At 52.3% G+C, this 12,166-nt stretch overlaps 1 protein-coding gene across 5 annotated transcripts in view; it reads right to left on the bottom strand.

The window, feature by feature from the left end:
- Positions 1-4,604: 4,604 nt before the first annotated feature.
- PACS2 (phosphofurin acidic cluster sorting protein 2) overlaps positions 4,605-12,166 on the bottom strand; it is a 75,411-nt gene continuing 67,849 nt past the window's right edge. For all 5 annotated transcript variants that reach the window (XM_057372804.1, XM_057372806.1, XM_057372805.1 and 2 more), the window contains 3 exons: positions 11,181-11,407; positions 9,022-9,135; positions 4,605-8,096 (listed from right to left, as the gene is read on the bottom strand). In XM_057372804.1, coding sequence (XP_057228787.1) covers positions 7,978-8,096; positions 9,022-9,135; positions 11,181-11,407 — 460 coding nt within the window. In that variant the 3' untranslated portion in view covers positions 4,605-7,977. The remainder of the gene's footprint in view (positions 8,097-9,021; positions 9,136-11,180; positions 11,408-12,166) is intronic.

The following is a 12,166-nucleotide window of genomic DNA, read 5'->3' as shown; positions in this document are numbered from 1 at the left end:
ACACACACAAAACACCCCTATCCTCACACAACCCTCCTCACCCAGCTCTCTGCTCCCCACACGGGCTCAGGTCTCCTCACACACCGGCCCTGACCCGGCATGGGCAGCCCTACACACACACACACACACACACCAGACTGTCCTCAGGTAAAGCCTCACACACACAGACACAAACACCCCCTGTGCTCACACGTATGTGCCTGTACACAGAGCTCTCCTCACACATGCCTCTTGCCTGTAGTTGCACACAGCCTTCCTCAAAGCACCCTGCCTGTACTCACAGCCCTTCTTATGCACGCAGGCCTGTATTCACACGTGGTCTCCATCATATACAGGCACCACCTGTGGTTTTGGACAGCCTTCACGCTGCCTGTCCTCACACACACACACAYATGCACGCAGTCTTCCTCACACACAGACCACAGGCCATCCACATCCTGGGGAGGAATAACAGGTGCCTGCACAGGCACAATGTTCCTTGTGCACACCCACAGCCTGCTCACACCGTGTGACACCCCCACACCGCACCTATATCTGTGTGCTGCTGCTCCCCATGTATATCCCTCCAGCCCTACAYACCTCCTGTTCACACTCTCCACTCCCACTTGGGTCCCCTCTGCATTTTATGTCCCCCACTGAGGCTTTCCCCCCTCCTCAGGTGTCAGTCTGAGAGGTGAAATGATGGCTTTGGCTTTCCCTTGCCCACTGAGCTGCGGGTGTCACTGATCCTGGGCACACCAGGGCTGCACCATGTGGGTACATCCCTTCTTCAGCCCTGCACAGCTCCTGTGCAGGTGTCACCTCAGCAGCCCTGTGGCAGTTACACAGCTGAGCAGTTGTCAGCTCCAGATCACTCTGCAAGACTTGCACATTACCACTGCTATTTCCTCTCCTACAGGAACTGACAGGCTGATGCCAAAAAACACATCAAGAAACCACTGTTTTATGGTCCATAACACCTTTACAGCAGGTCYCCCAGCAAGGGCTGACAAAGTACAGCAGTAAAGGTGACAGGCCATCCCCCTGAGGACTTCTCCATGTGTGTGGCCAAGGCTGGATGGTGAACCCCAATGAAAAGCCACACATCTGATGGTCAGYACAAGCAGACCTGGGGCACTGCTGGCTGCTCAGGGAGGGCAGGATGGCTATATTTGCTCCTTGGCTCCAGTGCATGCTGCCCAAAACAGGTGACAGTCCAGGACTTCTCTACACAATCAGACAGATCACGATGGCCAAAAAATATCTGTYCCTAAACACCTGGCAGGAGGAAGTGGCTAATGGTGCAAACAGTTGTACCTCTTACCAGGGTATGCTTCTCATAAAGTCCTGAAACACCTACATAAGACCAGCCAAAACACTCACATCTCCCAGAATACATATATTTTTCACGAAGAACAGGGCTCTTGTTGAAGCTTGCTTTGTGTGCTAGGAAGAAAACCCCTASAATACCAAATCTCTGAAAGTCCTCAGGAGGGCACAGGGCTCTCCTTTCATGTTTTCAGTGTGCACGAGGACRGCTGAGCAAGAAAAACACTCCGGGGGTGAAAATCGGTCAGCCAAAAAAGGTCAGTGCACCGGGGAGCACCATCACGGTATTTCCTGCTTCCCGAGCCATCCAGGAAAGCGCGTGCCGGCACAGGCGCCGGGCACACCGCGGGACACGAGGGCTGCCTCTCCCCAGGCTGCTGCTGCAACCGTTCTGCCGAGCTGAAAAAAATCCAGCAGGACACAGAAAAATTATCCAGAACAAATATTTACAAATCACATCACGGCGCRTTYGGTAGTTGCACGCGAAGAAGCGGAYGGTCACGTGGCRTTGACTGCTTTTTCCAGATGCTAAATCCTGTTTTAAATGACAGCAACGAAAATGTGTCGGAACTTCCCTGCTGTTCCTCTTCCAGGTTAAGCAACAGCTGCCGTCAGGACTGGGGTGCTGTGCAGTGGGAGGGAGGTGAGCCAGAGCCGGCAGACACAGCCTGGAAGGAGTGAGCCCTTATAATGCCCCTTCTCCCACCACCAAACCCCATTCCCATGGGTGCCACTGACTGCCACCGTGCAAACCCAGACCTTGAAAGGCTTTTGCTGCATCCTGGCAGGGCAGTGTTTGTGTCTGACATCTCTCACATGACATGAGGGTGCACATGGTCTGAGAAAAGCCCAGACCTGCAAAAGAAAGATGCTAGTGCTTTGAGAGCCCAGTCYGAGGTTGCCTGCCAGAAATTGGTCTATCCCAGTGCATGTGGATGAGRAAGACTCTTCAGGCCTGTTGCATGCAACCTGGAACACCCCAGCCCCGAGCCATTCGTGCTCCAAGGGGCCCTCATTTCCTTCTCCTGGCAACAGGAGAGTGCTTGGCTTAGTGCACTTCCTGCTGATGTGGGGCTGGCCCCCTGCTTCCCCCACCAGCATATGAACCTTTCCCACCACCCCAATCCCCTCCCTCCCGTGCTGAGACAAGTTCCTCCAGGAGCTCCAGAAGGTGATGCTCAGGATGTGCCTTTTTCATGCAGCCAGGCCTTCAAGMAAGTTCACAGCTGAACCTGTGCAGAAAACACACAGCCTTCATGTTTGTCTCCCTCAGCTCTCCCACAGTGCTCGCCCCTTTCACCACCAGCCAGACGCTCTCCATGACTTTTAGTGCTGTTTCTGCACTCGAGAGCCCTGAATTTGCCCTCTCCTGAGCTATCCAGCTTTCYCCTGCCTGGAATGATCCAATKCCTGCTCTGGAGCAGCCTGGCCCCYTTCACCACTGCTYCYTGYTCCACCAGMAGCCATCCCTCTACCCCTCACCCTCGGGTCAGGAGAGCACAAGGATGCATGCTCAGCATTCCCACTTCTGCCTCCAACATCCTATATCYTACAGACCCTGGCCATGGGCCCATTTCATAAAATTCCTTCACCTTTCTGCCTCAAAGCAACTGCTTAGCTCTCCTTTTTCCTTCATCTCTCCACCTTCCAACTCCCCAGTGCCAAGCCCAGGTGCTTGAAATCCCACACATCCCTGTCCCAGTGTTCCCAGGAGCACCCAGAGCTTCAGGCTACCACAGCCTCAGTCTTTCCCCCTGGTAGCCCAACACCACTGTGTCCATCCAGAACAGAAACACGCACCACACTGGTCCTTTCTTCCTGTGYAGAGGTGAGCACTGAGTGCTGGAGAGGGCTGTCACATCCAGGAGAGCCACAGGAGGGTAACAGGTCCTTCTGGGACAGGAGGCAGCCGAGGTAGCAGAGAGAGAACAGGAGGGCTCGATGCTGGGAAGGACGTGCCAATCCACCAGCTCTGCCCWGGAAGTGCAGCTGGATAAATAACACAAGAGAATCCCCACAACAGAAAGCCATGCTCCTGTTTCCTGCTGGAGACAACCGCCCCAGTCATGCCACAGCAGCCCCTGCTGAGAGACAACTCAGGCGATGGGTGTGTGCTTTCATGTCCAGTTTTATTAGTGTTGCATTAGTACCATAAAATAGTTGACGAGGTCGAGCACGTTGCGGTTTGTTCCAAAAAAAAGGCTATTTACATTTAATCTGTCTTCATAAAAAACAACCCTAGAACCCAAACAATACAACAATGAAACAGATGGACAACTCGGGAATCTACAAAGTGGTAACGTCCCCTCGCACGCCGCGGTCCGGACAAGCCTGGTGGCACGCAGCCCCGGAATCCAGGCGCTTCCCCACGGCTGGGGCACGTCCGCAGCCGGGCACTGTCCAGCCAAGACTCCAAGCAGCAGCTGACTGGATGTGGCCCCAGAACAGTGCTCTTCCTTAAGGAAACCAGCGACCTGCTGCTTCGCAAGTTGGCACATCCCCTTCTGCCCCAGTCTGTCCCAAAGCACCAGAGTGATCCTTCCTGCAGGAGCCGGCCCTGCCAGGAACATCTCCCTTGAGAACACCACTGAAGAGGCTCCAGGAAACCTCCAGAAGGTGCTGCTGCCCATTTCTGGCCTTCTCCTGCCAGGTTAAGCCCAGAGGGAGTGTCACATCAAAATGCCACTACTGAACTACCTGCTGAGATCAAGGCCCCCCTCGAATGAAGGGTACAGAGACACTGCATCCAACAAATTTCAAGCAAGCTCCAGGGCCCCCAGCCCTTTACAGCTGCATGGCAGGACTGTCCTATTCCTAATTTCCCAACCCCTCAGCACACCAGACAGCAGGAAAAGACCACTGGTTCTGCTGCCTCTTGCCATGGTTTTCTTCTTAACCTTGGAGGTACCAGGTGCAATGCCCTCTGCCCTGGCTCTCCAGTGCTCCTGCCAGMACACGCTGCTGCTGAGAAACACAACAGGGCCTTTGTTGCAGTCACAGGTTAAGCACAGGGCAGTGTGGTTMCTGGCTGAGTTTGATGATGGAAAGCAAACAGGCACATCTCAGCCCCAGAAACCTCCCAGCCACCTACCACTGCCCTCCCTGCAGGATAAAGCCACAAGCTTGATCTTGTGTTCTAATTAAAGCAGCAAAACACAGCCAAAGAGACCACAGCTCTCCCCAAACTCATGTGTAATTAAGGAGGGCTCTGCAGTTACTGCTGTGATGTAAACTGTGACAACTGAAGTGGATGGGAACTGCAGCACTGAGCTAAAACAGCCCCACGAGACGTCCCCGACGTCACCAGTGCCACAGGAGAGCCAGCCCTGATTGAGCAGTGRCAGGGCTGAAGCCCAGCCTTCATCTCCAGGAAACTCATGTCAGAGGACCAGGAAGCACTCAAGGTGCAACACGATGCCACAAACCCCTTCCATCTTTCATCTGCTCTCCAGAGCTGCTTATCTAGGTCAGCGTGGTGCAGCTCAGTGTGCAGCCAGCCCGCTCCCCGGAGTGCACCGCTGAGCCGGGCTGGGGCCTTGCCCAACAGCGGCTCAGAACAAACCGGCTGCTCTGGGATGCCACAGCCAGAGGGGCAGGAGAGACCAGCCCYGTGGAGACACAGAGAAGGGGACACAGCAGGGGACACCACCTTCAAAGTACCTCCTGGCCAGGGACCTGCTCAGATGCTGCCCATCCCAGCCTTGCCTTTGCTGTCAGACCACACAGCTCCAAAGCAAGCCCGATCTGGGAGATAACCCCACTGTATTTCTTCATCTGACATGTACCTTCCCTGCTCAAACTCTCCAGAGCCCAACACAGAGCGGGGCTGTCTCTGCTCTAAGCCATCCTTCTGTACTCACTGATGTTTCCACAACCACCCAACCCCACAGACTGGCACAGCTCTACAGGCATGGGCCCACTGCTGCCTTTTCCTGGTCCCACAAGGACCATCCCTCAGGTCAGTGGAGCTCACTCCCAGCAAGCTCCCCCCAGAAACTGTTGGGGAAGTTGGGAACCCTGAGATCAGCCACTCATTCAGGTCACCAGGTCTAAAGCCTCTTCCCAAAGCAGTCTGAGCCATGTGCTTTGACACTCATTTTCCTTTAGAGACAGAAACCTGTTTCTCCTCCAGACAGGGAAAGAAACAGCTGCACAAAGTGGCTCCACAGGAGAAACAACAAAGGCACGACAASCTGATCAGAGCTGTGCCACCAAATTTGCATGCCAGCCCTTGCTTCCGGGGCCAGGAAACACCACAGCCACCCCTTGGGCACACAGGTCCCCAGAGGCAGGCCCAGCCTGCCACTGCAGGAATCCCTCTGGGATAACAAGGTTGAGAAGCTGGGATGTTTTCTTGCACAGAAGACACATTTCAGAGCAACAACAGCTTTCCACAGGGGAGAAATCAAGCCCTCAGGTGTACAGAGAGTTTCCTGATGAATTTGCTTGTATAAAGTTAGAACAAAACACAAACCAACATGAAATGCAACGAGCAGAAGTGTTTCTCTCACACGTACACACACACACACACACAGAGTACAGCAGGGCAACACACATTTGATAGGCAGGACTCTGGAAACCCTGTCCTAGCTACCACATWTTTTCTTTACAGTAGGTTGAAATACAAAGAGGAGCACAGTGATGGTTCTCCCCTCACCCCCCRGTAAACAAAGTTATTGCAGTTGGTCAGTCCAGCCCACCTCTGCAGCAGCATCAGCGAGAGCTGCCCAGGCTGCACACGGCTCTCACCGCTGGAACCCAGCCCCATCACCCTTGTCACACCAGCGGGAGACTCGAGGAAGAAATCACACACGGACTAATTCCCTTCACAAACCTTTCTTTTTGATGCAACAGCCTCAATAAAGATGTGATGTGCTTCTATACCATCTCCCACGCTGCTGCTGCTAGGCAACGCTACAGTCCCAGAGCATCAGCTCAGGTCACCCGAAAATGCATCAACTGAGGGGCACGACAACATCCCAACCATAGCCCAGCTTCTGCCACAGCCAGGGGCCAGCTCACAGCAGGCAGGCAGCGTGTCCTGCCCAGCAGAATGTCACCAAGCCTGGGAAAGTGTCCTCCTCCCCTGCGTGGTTTGAAGGGAATACCCAGTCCCTAGGTTGCCCCTGTGCTGGGAAAGGGTTTCATGGCATCCGTCAGTGAAGCAGCCTGAGCTGCAACAGGCACTAGATCCAGCTCTCACCTCAGAACCTCTCTGCTAGCAGAGCACACCACTACTACCTGCCCAACAGAACCCAGCTGGTCCCCACGCAGAGCAGGACCTGCCATGCAGCACACTGCAGGTTCCCCAAGCCTTTAAAAACCCAAGGGTAAGGGATCAGGTTTAAAAAAAAAAAAAAAAAGTTCAAAAGCATCACTGCCCTCAGAAAATGCCTTCTGGAAATGCTCACAGAGCCTGGCCTGCCTGCAAGGGGAGGGACCCAAAAGAGCCCATCAGAAATTTCAGTCCCTTACCCTGAAATGCCAGAGATGTCTGTTCTTCCACATGGCAACAACACTCTGCTCGCCCTGTCCCACCCACCCCCTGACAGAGCAGCCCATGCCACCTCAGGTGTGCAGTTTGACAGATGGGAAGGAAGGCAGCTGGACACGCAGARTGCCTGGCTGGCTCCCAGTCCAGCCACTACAGTGATGCATCACTCCACAGACAACGGCTCATCTACCTGGGTTTGGTTTTTTTTTTTGGCAAATTAATCTTTTTCCTGTTATTTTTTGTTTTTATTTTTATTTCTTTTTTTTTTTAGAAAGCATTAAAAAAAATCTGCAGCTGTTAAAAAAAATCCTTTCCCTTTCAAGGCTGGACGAGGTTTTATTGACAGGTAAATAATTGGTGTGAGTATGTAAATAGCAGCGACCCCACTGACGTGGTGCCCCTCAGCAGCACAGCCAGCTGGGGGACACGGTGACTGGCTCGATTTGGTCATTGTCACAGACCTGGGACATGGGAGATTCCTTACACTTAGTGCTTCCCTAATTCCTGTTCCTGCCCAACCCTCCTCAGGCATCGCTTCAGCACAAACACCTGCCTGTCCCTGTGGCAGGGTCCATGGTCTGAAGGGGATCTCCTCTCCAGATCCCCCTAACTCTGCAAGTGGCTTTGTTTTCCAAACTGGACAGTTGAACTCCCTCCAGACTCGCTGATCTCTCATCCTTTGGCAGCAGGAAGAAAGACTGGCCATCCTTTTTTCCTAGAAACACAGAGGGAGGGGGGCCAAACGCACCGTAACGCACAYGATCTTCTGCAAAATCCATTTGAGCTGATCCACGGCTCCCCCAGCCCACTCACACCAATGAGGTCTCAGGTTAATAAGCAGTGCAGTTACTCAGCTATCTGCTCGTAAGTGGTAGGTGTTCTTGGGCAGGTTGCCTGCTCCTGCCAACTCCCCCACAACTTCACGTTGTCAGCACATCTATATTTAAGACTGGTTTGTTGGTTTGTTTTGTTTTTTTGCCTTTGTTTAAAGGGGTTTCCTTCCCTTGTAGTAAACTTAGGAGTTAATAGAAAAAGTAATTCAAAAGTAATCCAAGCACATCTGTAATTAATTCTGCAGGAGAGGGCAGAGCGACGCGAGTCGGAGTTGGCACGCAGTTCCTGGCTCCTGGTGTGCAGTCCCCGGGACGGACAGAAGGTCCCTGCGCCGAGCACAGCTAGAAGTTAGATTTGGAGTGTCCAAAGATGCAGATGGGAAAGTGCTTGACATGAGAGGACCACTGTGCTGCCAGCTGAAAGAACTTGACGTCGTTCCACTCCACCCCATCGATCAGGACTGCAGGGGAGGGTGAGAAGAGAGGGGTTAGAGAACACCAAGGGGAAGTGGCCAACTCGAGGCAGCTTTGCCAGAAATCTCCCTGCAGTCGGCAGAGGGAGGCCTGGCCACACTCAGCTGCTCGGCCCAGCCACCCCACCCAGCCACATACACCGGGGGAGGAAGGCTCAGGAGCCCACAAGCTTTATGGAGAACAGCTCAGATTGTTGCTCCAGCATCACTCACTGACACCAGAGCTCCCCAGACTGCTGATTTCAGTGTCATTTGATCCGACTTCTCAGATTTCCTAAGCACACTTCATTTTCTGTTTTAGGCAAATGCACTCGGTAAGAGATGGACATCATCTGGCACTCTAACCAGGAGATTCATCTCCTCAAGAGGTGACACATATCCTGTGAGCACCCTCATGCTCACCAGTCTCACAGGGACCAGGCCAGGATTAAGGAGATGACTCAAACAGAACCCTCTGCTGGGGATTATCACCTGCATAGGCTACAAGGATATTTTTGATACTGGATACCCAGCTCTGCTGACACTTCAGGTCTGTCTACAAAATAAATATATGGTTCCTGCTGTGCCATGAGCATGTGCCAGCATCTTGCCCAGAGGAGCAGCCACACTRTCACCAGCCACCACCAACCAACACCTGYAACAGCTGGGCAGGARAATCAGAGGATGACAGGGACAGGARTGGAGTCCTGTCCAACCCTTGTCCTCATCCAGAGCACTGAATCARAGCTACCTAAAGGAGGATTCTCCCACATCCCAGACCTATTAAAGCATTCCCCCATGCTGGACACACAGAAGCCCATCCTCCAGGAGCATCCCCATCACACTGGCTCCAGGGCACAGAGCAGGGCACCAGGTCAGCCCAAGTATGTGAGCCTTGCCTCAGCACCCAAAGAGATGCAAGCACTGCACTTACCACGCAGCATGTTCTGCTGATGTTTCGCTGTGCAAATCAGCCTGCTGATTCCTTCAATACACTGGCTCTTTGACTCAACCTCCTTGTCCTTTGTTTTCTTGGGCAAAAACATCACTGGAAGAAAAATCAAACCAGCACATGGTGAATCTATGCCACTCACAGGAGCTGCATTGACATTTGTTCWGAGTTTTTGCAATTAAACATTCATGTCTGAAAATTCTTACTCCTAATACCCTCCCTTTTTGGCAGGAGTCTGTCAGTGCTGAGGAGCATCACTGCAGCATATGAACATCTTATCCCTGTCTCTTCATGAAGCATTGCCAGCTCCAAACCTTGACCCCCAAGGGCACCTTCAGGGTAACTCCTGCTCTGTTGGGACACCACGCAGGGAAAACATCTGCAGTGCCTGGTCTGCTGCACTGACTGTGGCCCAGCACAGGCTGGGCTGCACAGACATCTGGACAGCAGGAGKGACTACAGACTGGGGCAGCTGGTGGAGAGGGAAGGCATAAGGAGAGCTGAGAAAAAGTCCAGTTCCCCAGGAATCTTCCAAATGCAGGAGCAAAGATGTACAAACTGTTTCAACAGAAGCTGGTGGTGTTGAACTMGTCTGCTGCAGGCTGGGCCAACCCCAGGGAAGGACGTTTGGAGTGTCTCAGGATTGCTTTTCCCAACAGCACAACACTTACAAAGGGTGTCACCGGGGTGGCAGCTCCAGTACCAGCAGTGCCACAGCTGTGCTGGCCTGGGAGTGACCCAGCCACAGGGTTATGCACCCATGTCCTGCAGTACAGGAGGCTCTGTCATTCTTCTCTCAGAGCCCCCAAAACCCCAGGCCCACAGGTAGAGGATATTGTGCAGGACAACTACGGGCAGCCAAAGTCCAGAACTGCCTTGCTGCTCCCTTGAAAATWCTTTGCTGGAGAACTGTTCACCACTGTTTCATCACTGTTTCACATTACCAATGCCAGGAGCAAATACAGAATTACWGACATTTAAAATGCCATTTTGTTTGTTTGTTTTAAAATAATAAACTCAAAGGTACAACTTTGAGAGTAGAAGAGTATTTCTCTTCTACTTCCCTTTGATCCACAAAACATTCCATACAAAAGCCTAAGAGTTATACAATCATAGAGAGTTATAAAAGAGTTATAAAATGATCATTAGTCTAACTGCTAATCTAACGCTGCCAACTGCATCACCAAACCATGTCCCCAAGTGCCACATCTACATGTCTTTTAAATACCTCCAGGGATGTAGGGATGGTGACTTCACCACTGGGCAGCCTGTTTCAGTGCTTCACGACCCTTTCAGTGAAGAAAATCTTCCTAATATCCAATCTATATTTCCCCTGTCACAACTTGAGACTACATCCTCACGTCTTATCCCTCATTACCCAGATTGACTCTCACCTTGCTAAAACCTCCTTTCAGGAGGYTGTAGAGAGTGAWAAAGTTTGCCTGAGTCTCCTTTTCTCTGGGCTAAACACCCCCAGTTCCCTCAGCTGCTCCTCCCAGGACTTTGCTCCAGGTTCTGGATCACCCCACTCACTCGAGTGTGAGTGTGGGGACAGGAGGAGAGTGGGAGGTCCTAGACTCCAGTTCAGGGGGTACCCCTGTTTTRTCACAGGAACCTGTGATACTTGCTGGGCTTTTTTCTTTTTTTCCTGTTGCATGCCTTTTTTTTATTCTCTGTGGCTCTTTTGAGCTGAAGGCTCATAGGATGGGGGTATCATCCTAGATAAGTACACTGCTAGAAAGGAGAGGCCCATTTACCCCCACTGGTGGTTAGGGCACAAGATGCCTCTTACCTAATCCAACATCCCAAAACAGCACCAGCAGATTSCCAAGGAACACAGGGAAGTTGTCCAGAGCAGTGTACCCTCCTGACCCTCTGCATGTCTTTGCTTTGTACCCTCCTTTGTTGTTTTGGGCTGTACCACCTTGGCTGTTCAGCCATCAAGGAGAACACATCCCCTTTTTACCTCACAAAGAACCATCCATTCAAACCCTATTACTTCATGCAGTCACTTGTCATCTACCGAGTGGGACTTCTGGGATAAAAATAGGACTGAGGTGCTGTAATCCAGCACTGACAAGTCAGGCAGCACTGGAGCAGCAGGACAGGGACAGCAGGACAGRGACAGCAGGACACCTCACCTTTCTTGTTCTTTTCTTTTGTCACCACAGTCATGGACATGGTTGGCATGGTGGCAACCTCGCCGCTGGCCGGTAGCCTGCTGACCTGGAGGGACCGGAAAGTGCATTTCAGTGTGTTTTTGGTAGTGGAGGGGTCCTTCTTCTCYGGGTCTCTCTTTCTGTCCACGGCTGGAGCTGCAATCCAGTAATCCACCTGCAGGCCCATCAACTCAGCACCGAGGCCCTGGCTGGAAAACAAGAGAAGGAGGTGATTTCTATGCACCTCTCAGCAGAGTTCTGGCAGAGCAGCTGCCACTTCTGGTCACAGATAAACACCTGGCTCTGTGGGAAGYCAGGCAGAGACATTTCATAGTGAGACTCAGCCATTACAGAAGCCCACAAAGTCAGTGACTCTGTCCAGGCACAGCACTGCCACTCTCTCAGCTGGGGTGAGCAAAGACCTGGCAGGTCCCTGCACATCAGGCACTCAATTCTCTGTCACCCTGACTTGCTCCTATCTCCTGTGTTCATGAGTTCTTCCCACCACCAGCTGCTTCCCTTCCAGCTCAGATGCTCCACCGGGTCAAACAGGTGAATTCTGCTCACCCCAGCTCCCTGTAGCAGAGCTGGTACAGGGCAATTACCTCCCCCCAGCCTTGCCACTTGCTGGGGAATTCAGCTGCTGGAAAAATGTCCTGCCAGCCCTGTGATGTTTGCTAAACAACAGCAGATTTCAGGATATGATCTGTTGTTGAAAACTCCTGTGCATCATGTGGTAGCAGCCRTGCATCACCAGAACATGCTGCCAGCCTTTCTTGAGCCAGAAAAGGGAAGATGAGCAGCCTGGGAAATTCCAGCCCTTTCCTGCCCCTACCTCTCACTGTGAACCCTGAAGGGAGCAGGGGTTCATCATTCAGCAGACCTACAAGTGACAGCCTATCCTTRTTCCTGCACTGTGACAATCTGTGTTGAATAATACACAAAGTACTAGACAAAAACCTAAATTT

Source organism: Malurus melanocephalus, unplaced genomic scaffold, assembly GCF_030028575.1.
Source record: "Malurus melanocephalus ecotype Western Australia unplaced genomic scaffold, MMel_1.1 scaffold_178, whole genome shotgun sequence".
In the NCBI taxonomy this organism is placed as follows: domain Eukaryota; kingdom Metazoa; phylum Chordata; class Aves; order Passeriformes; family Maluridae; genus Malurus; species Malurus melanocephalus.
This window is presented reverse-complemented; position numbering and strand designations above follow the sequence as displayed.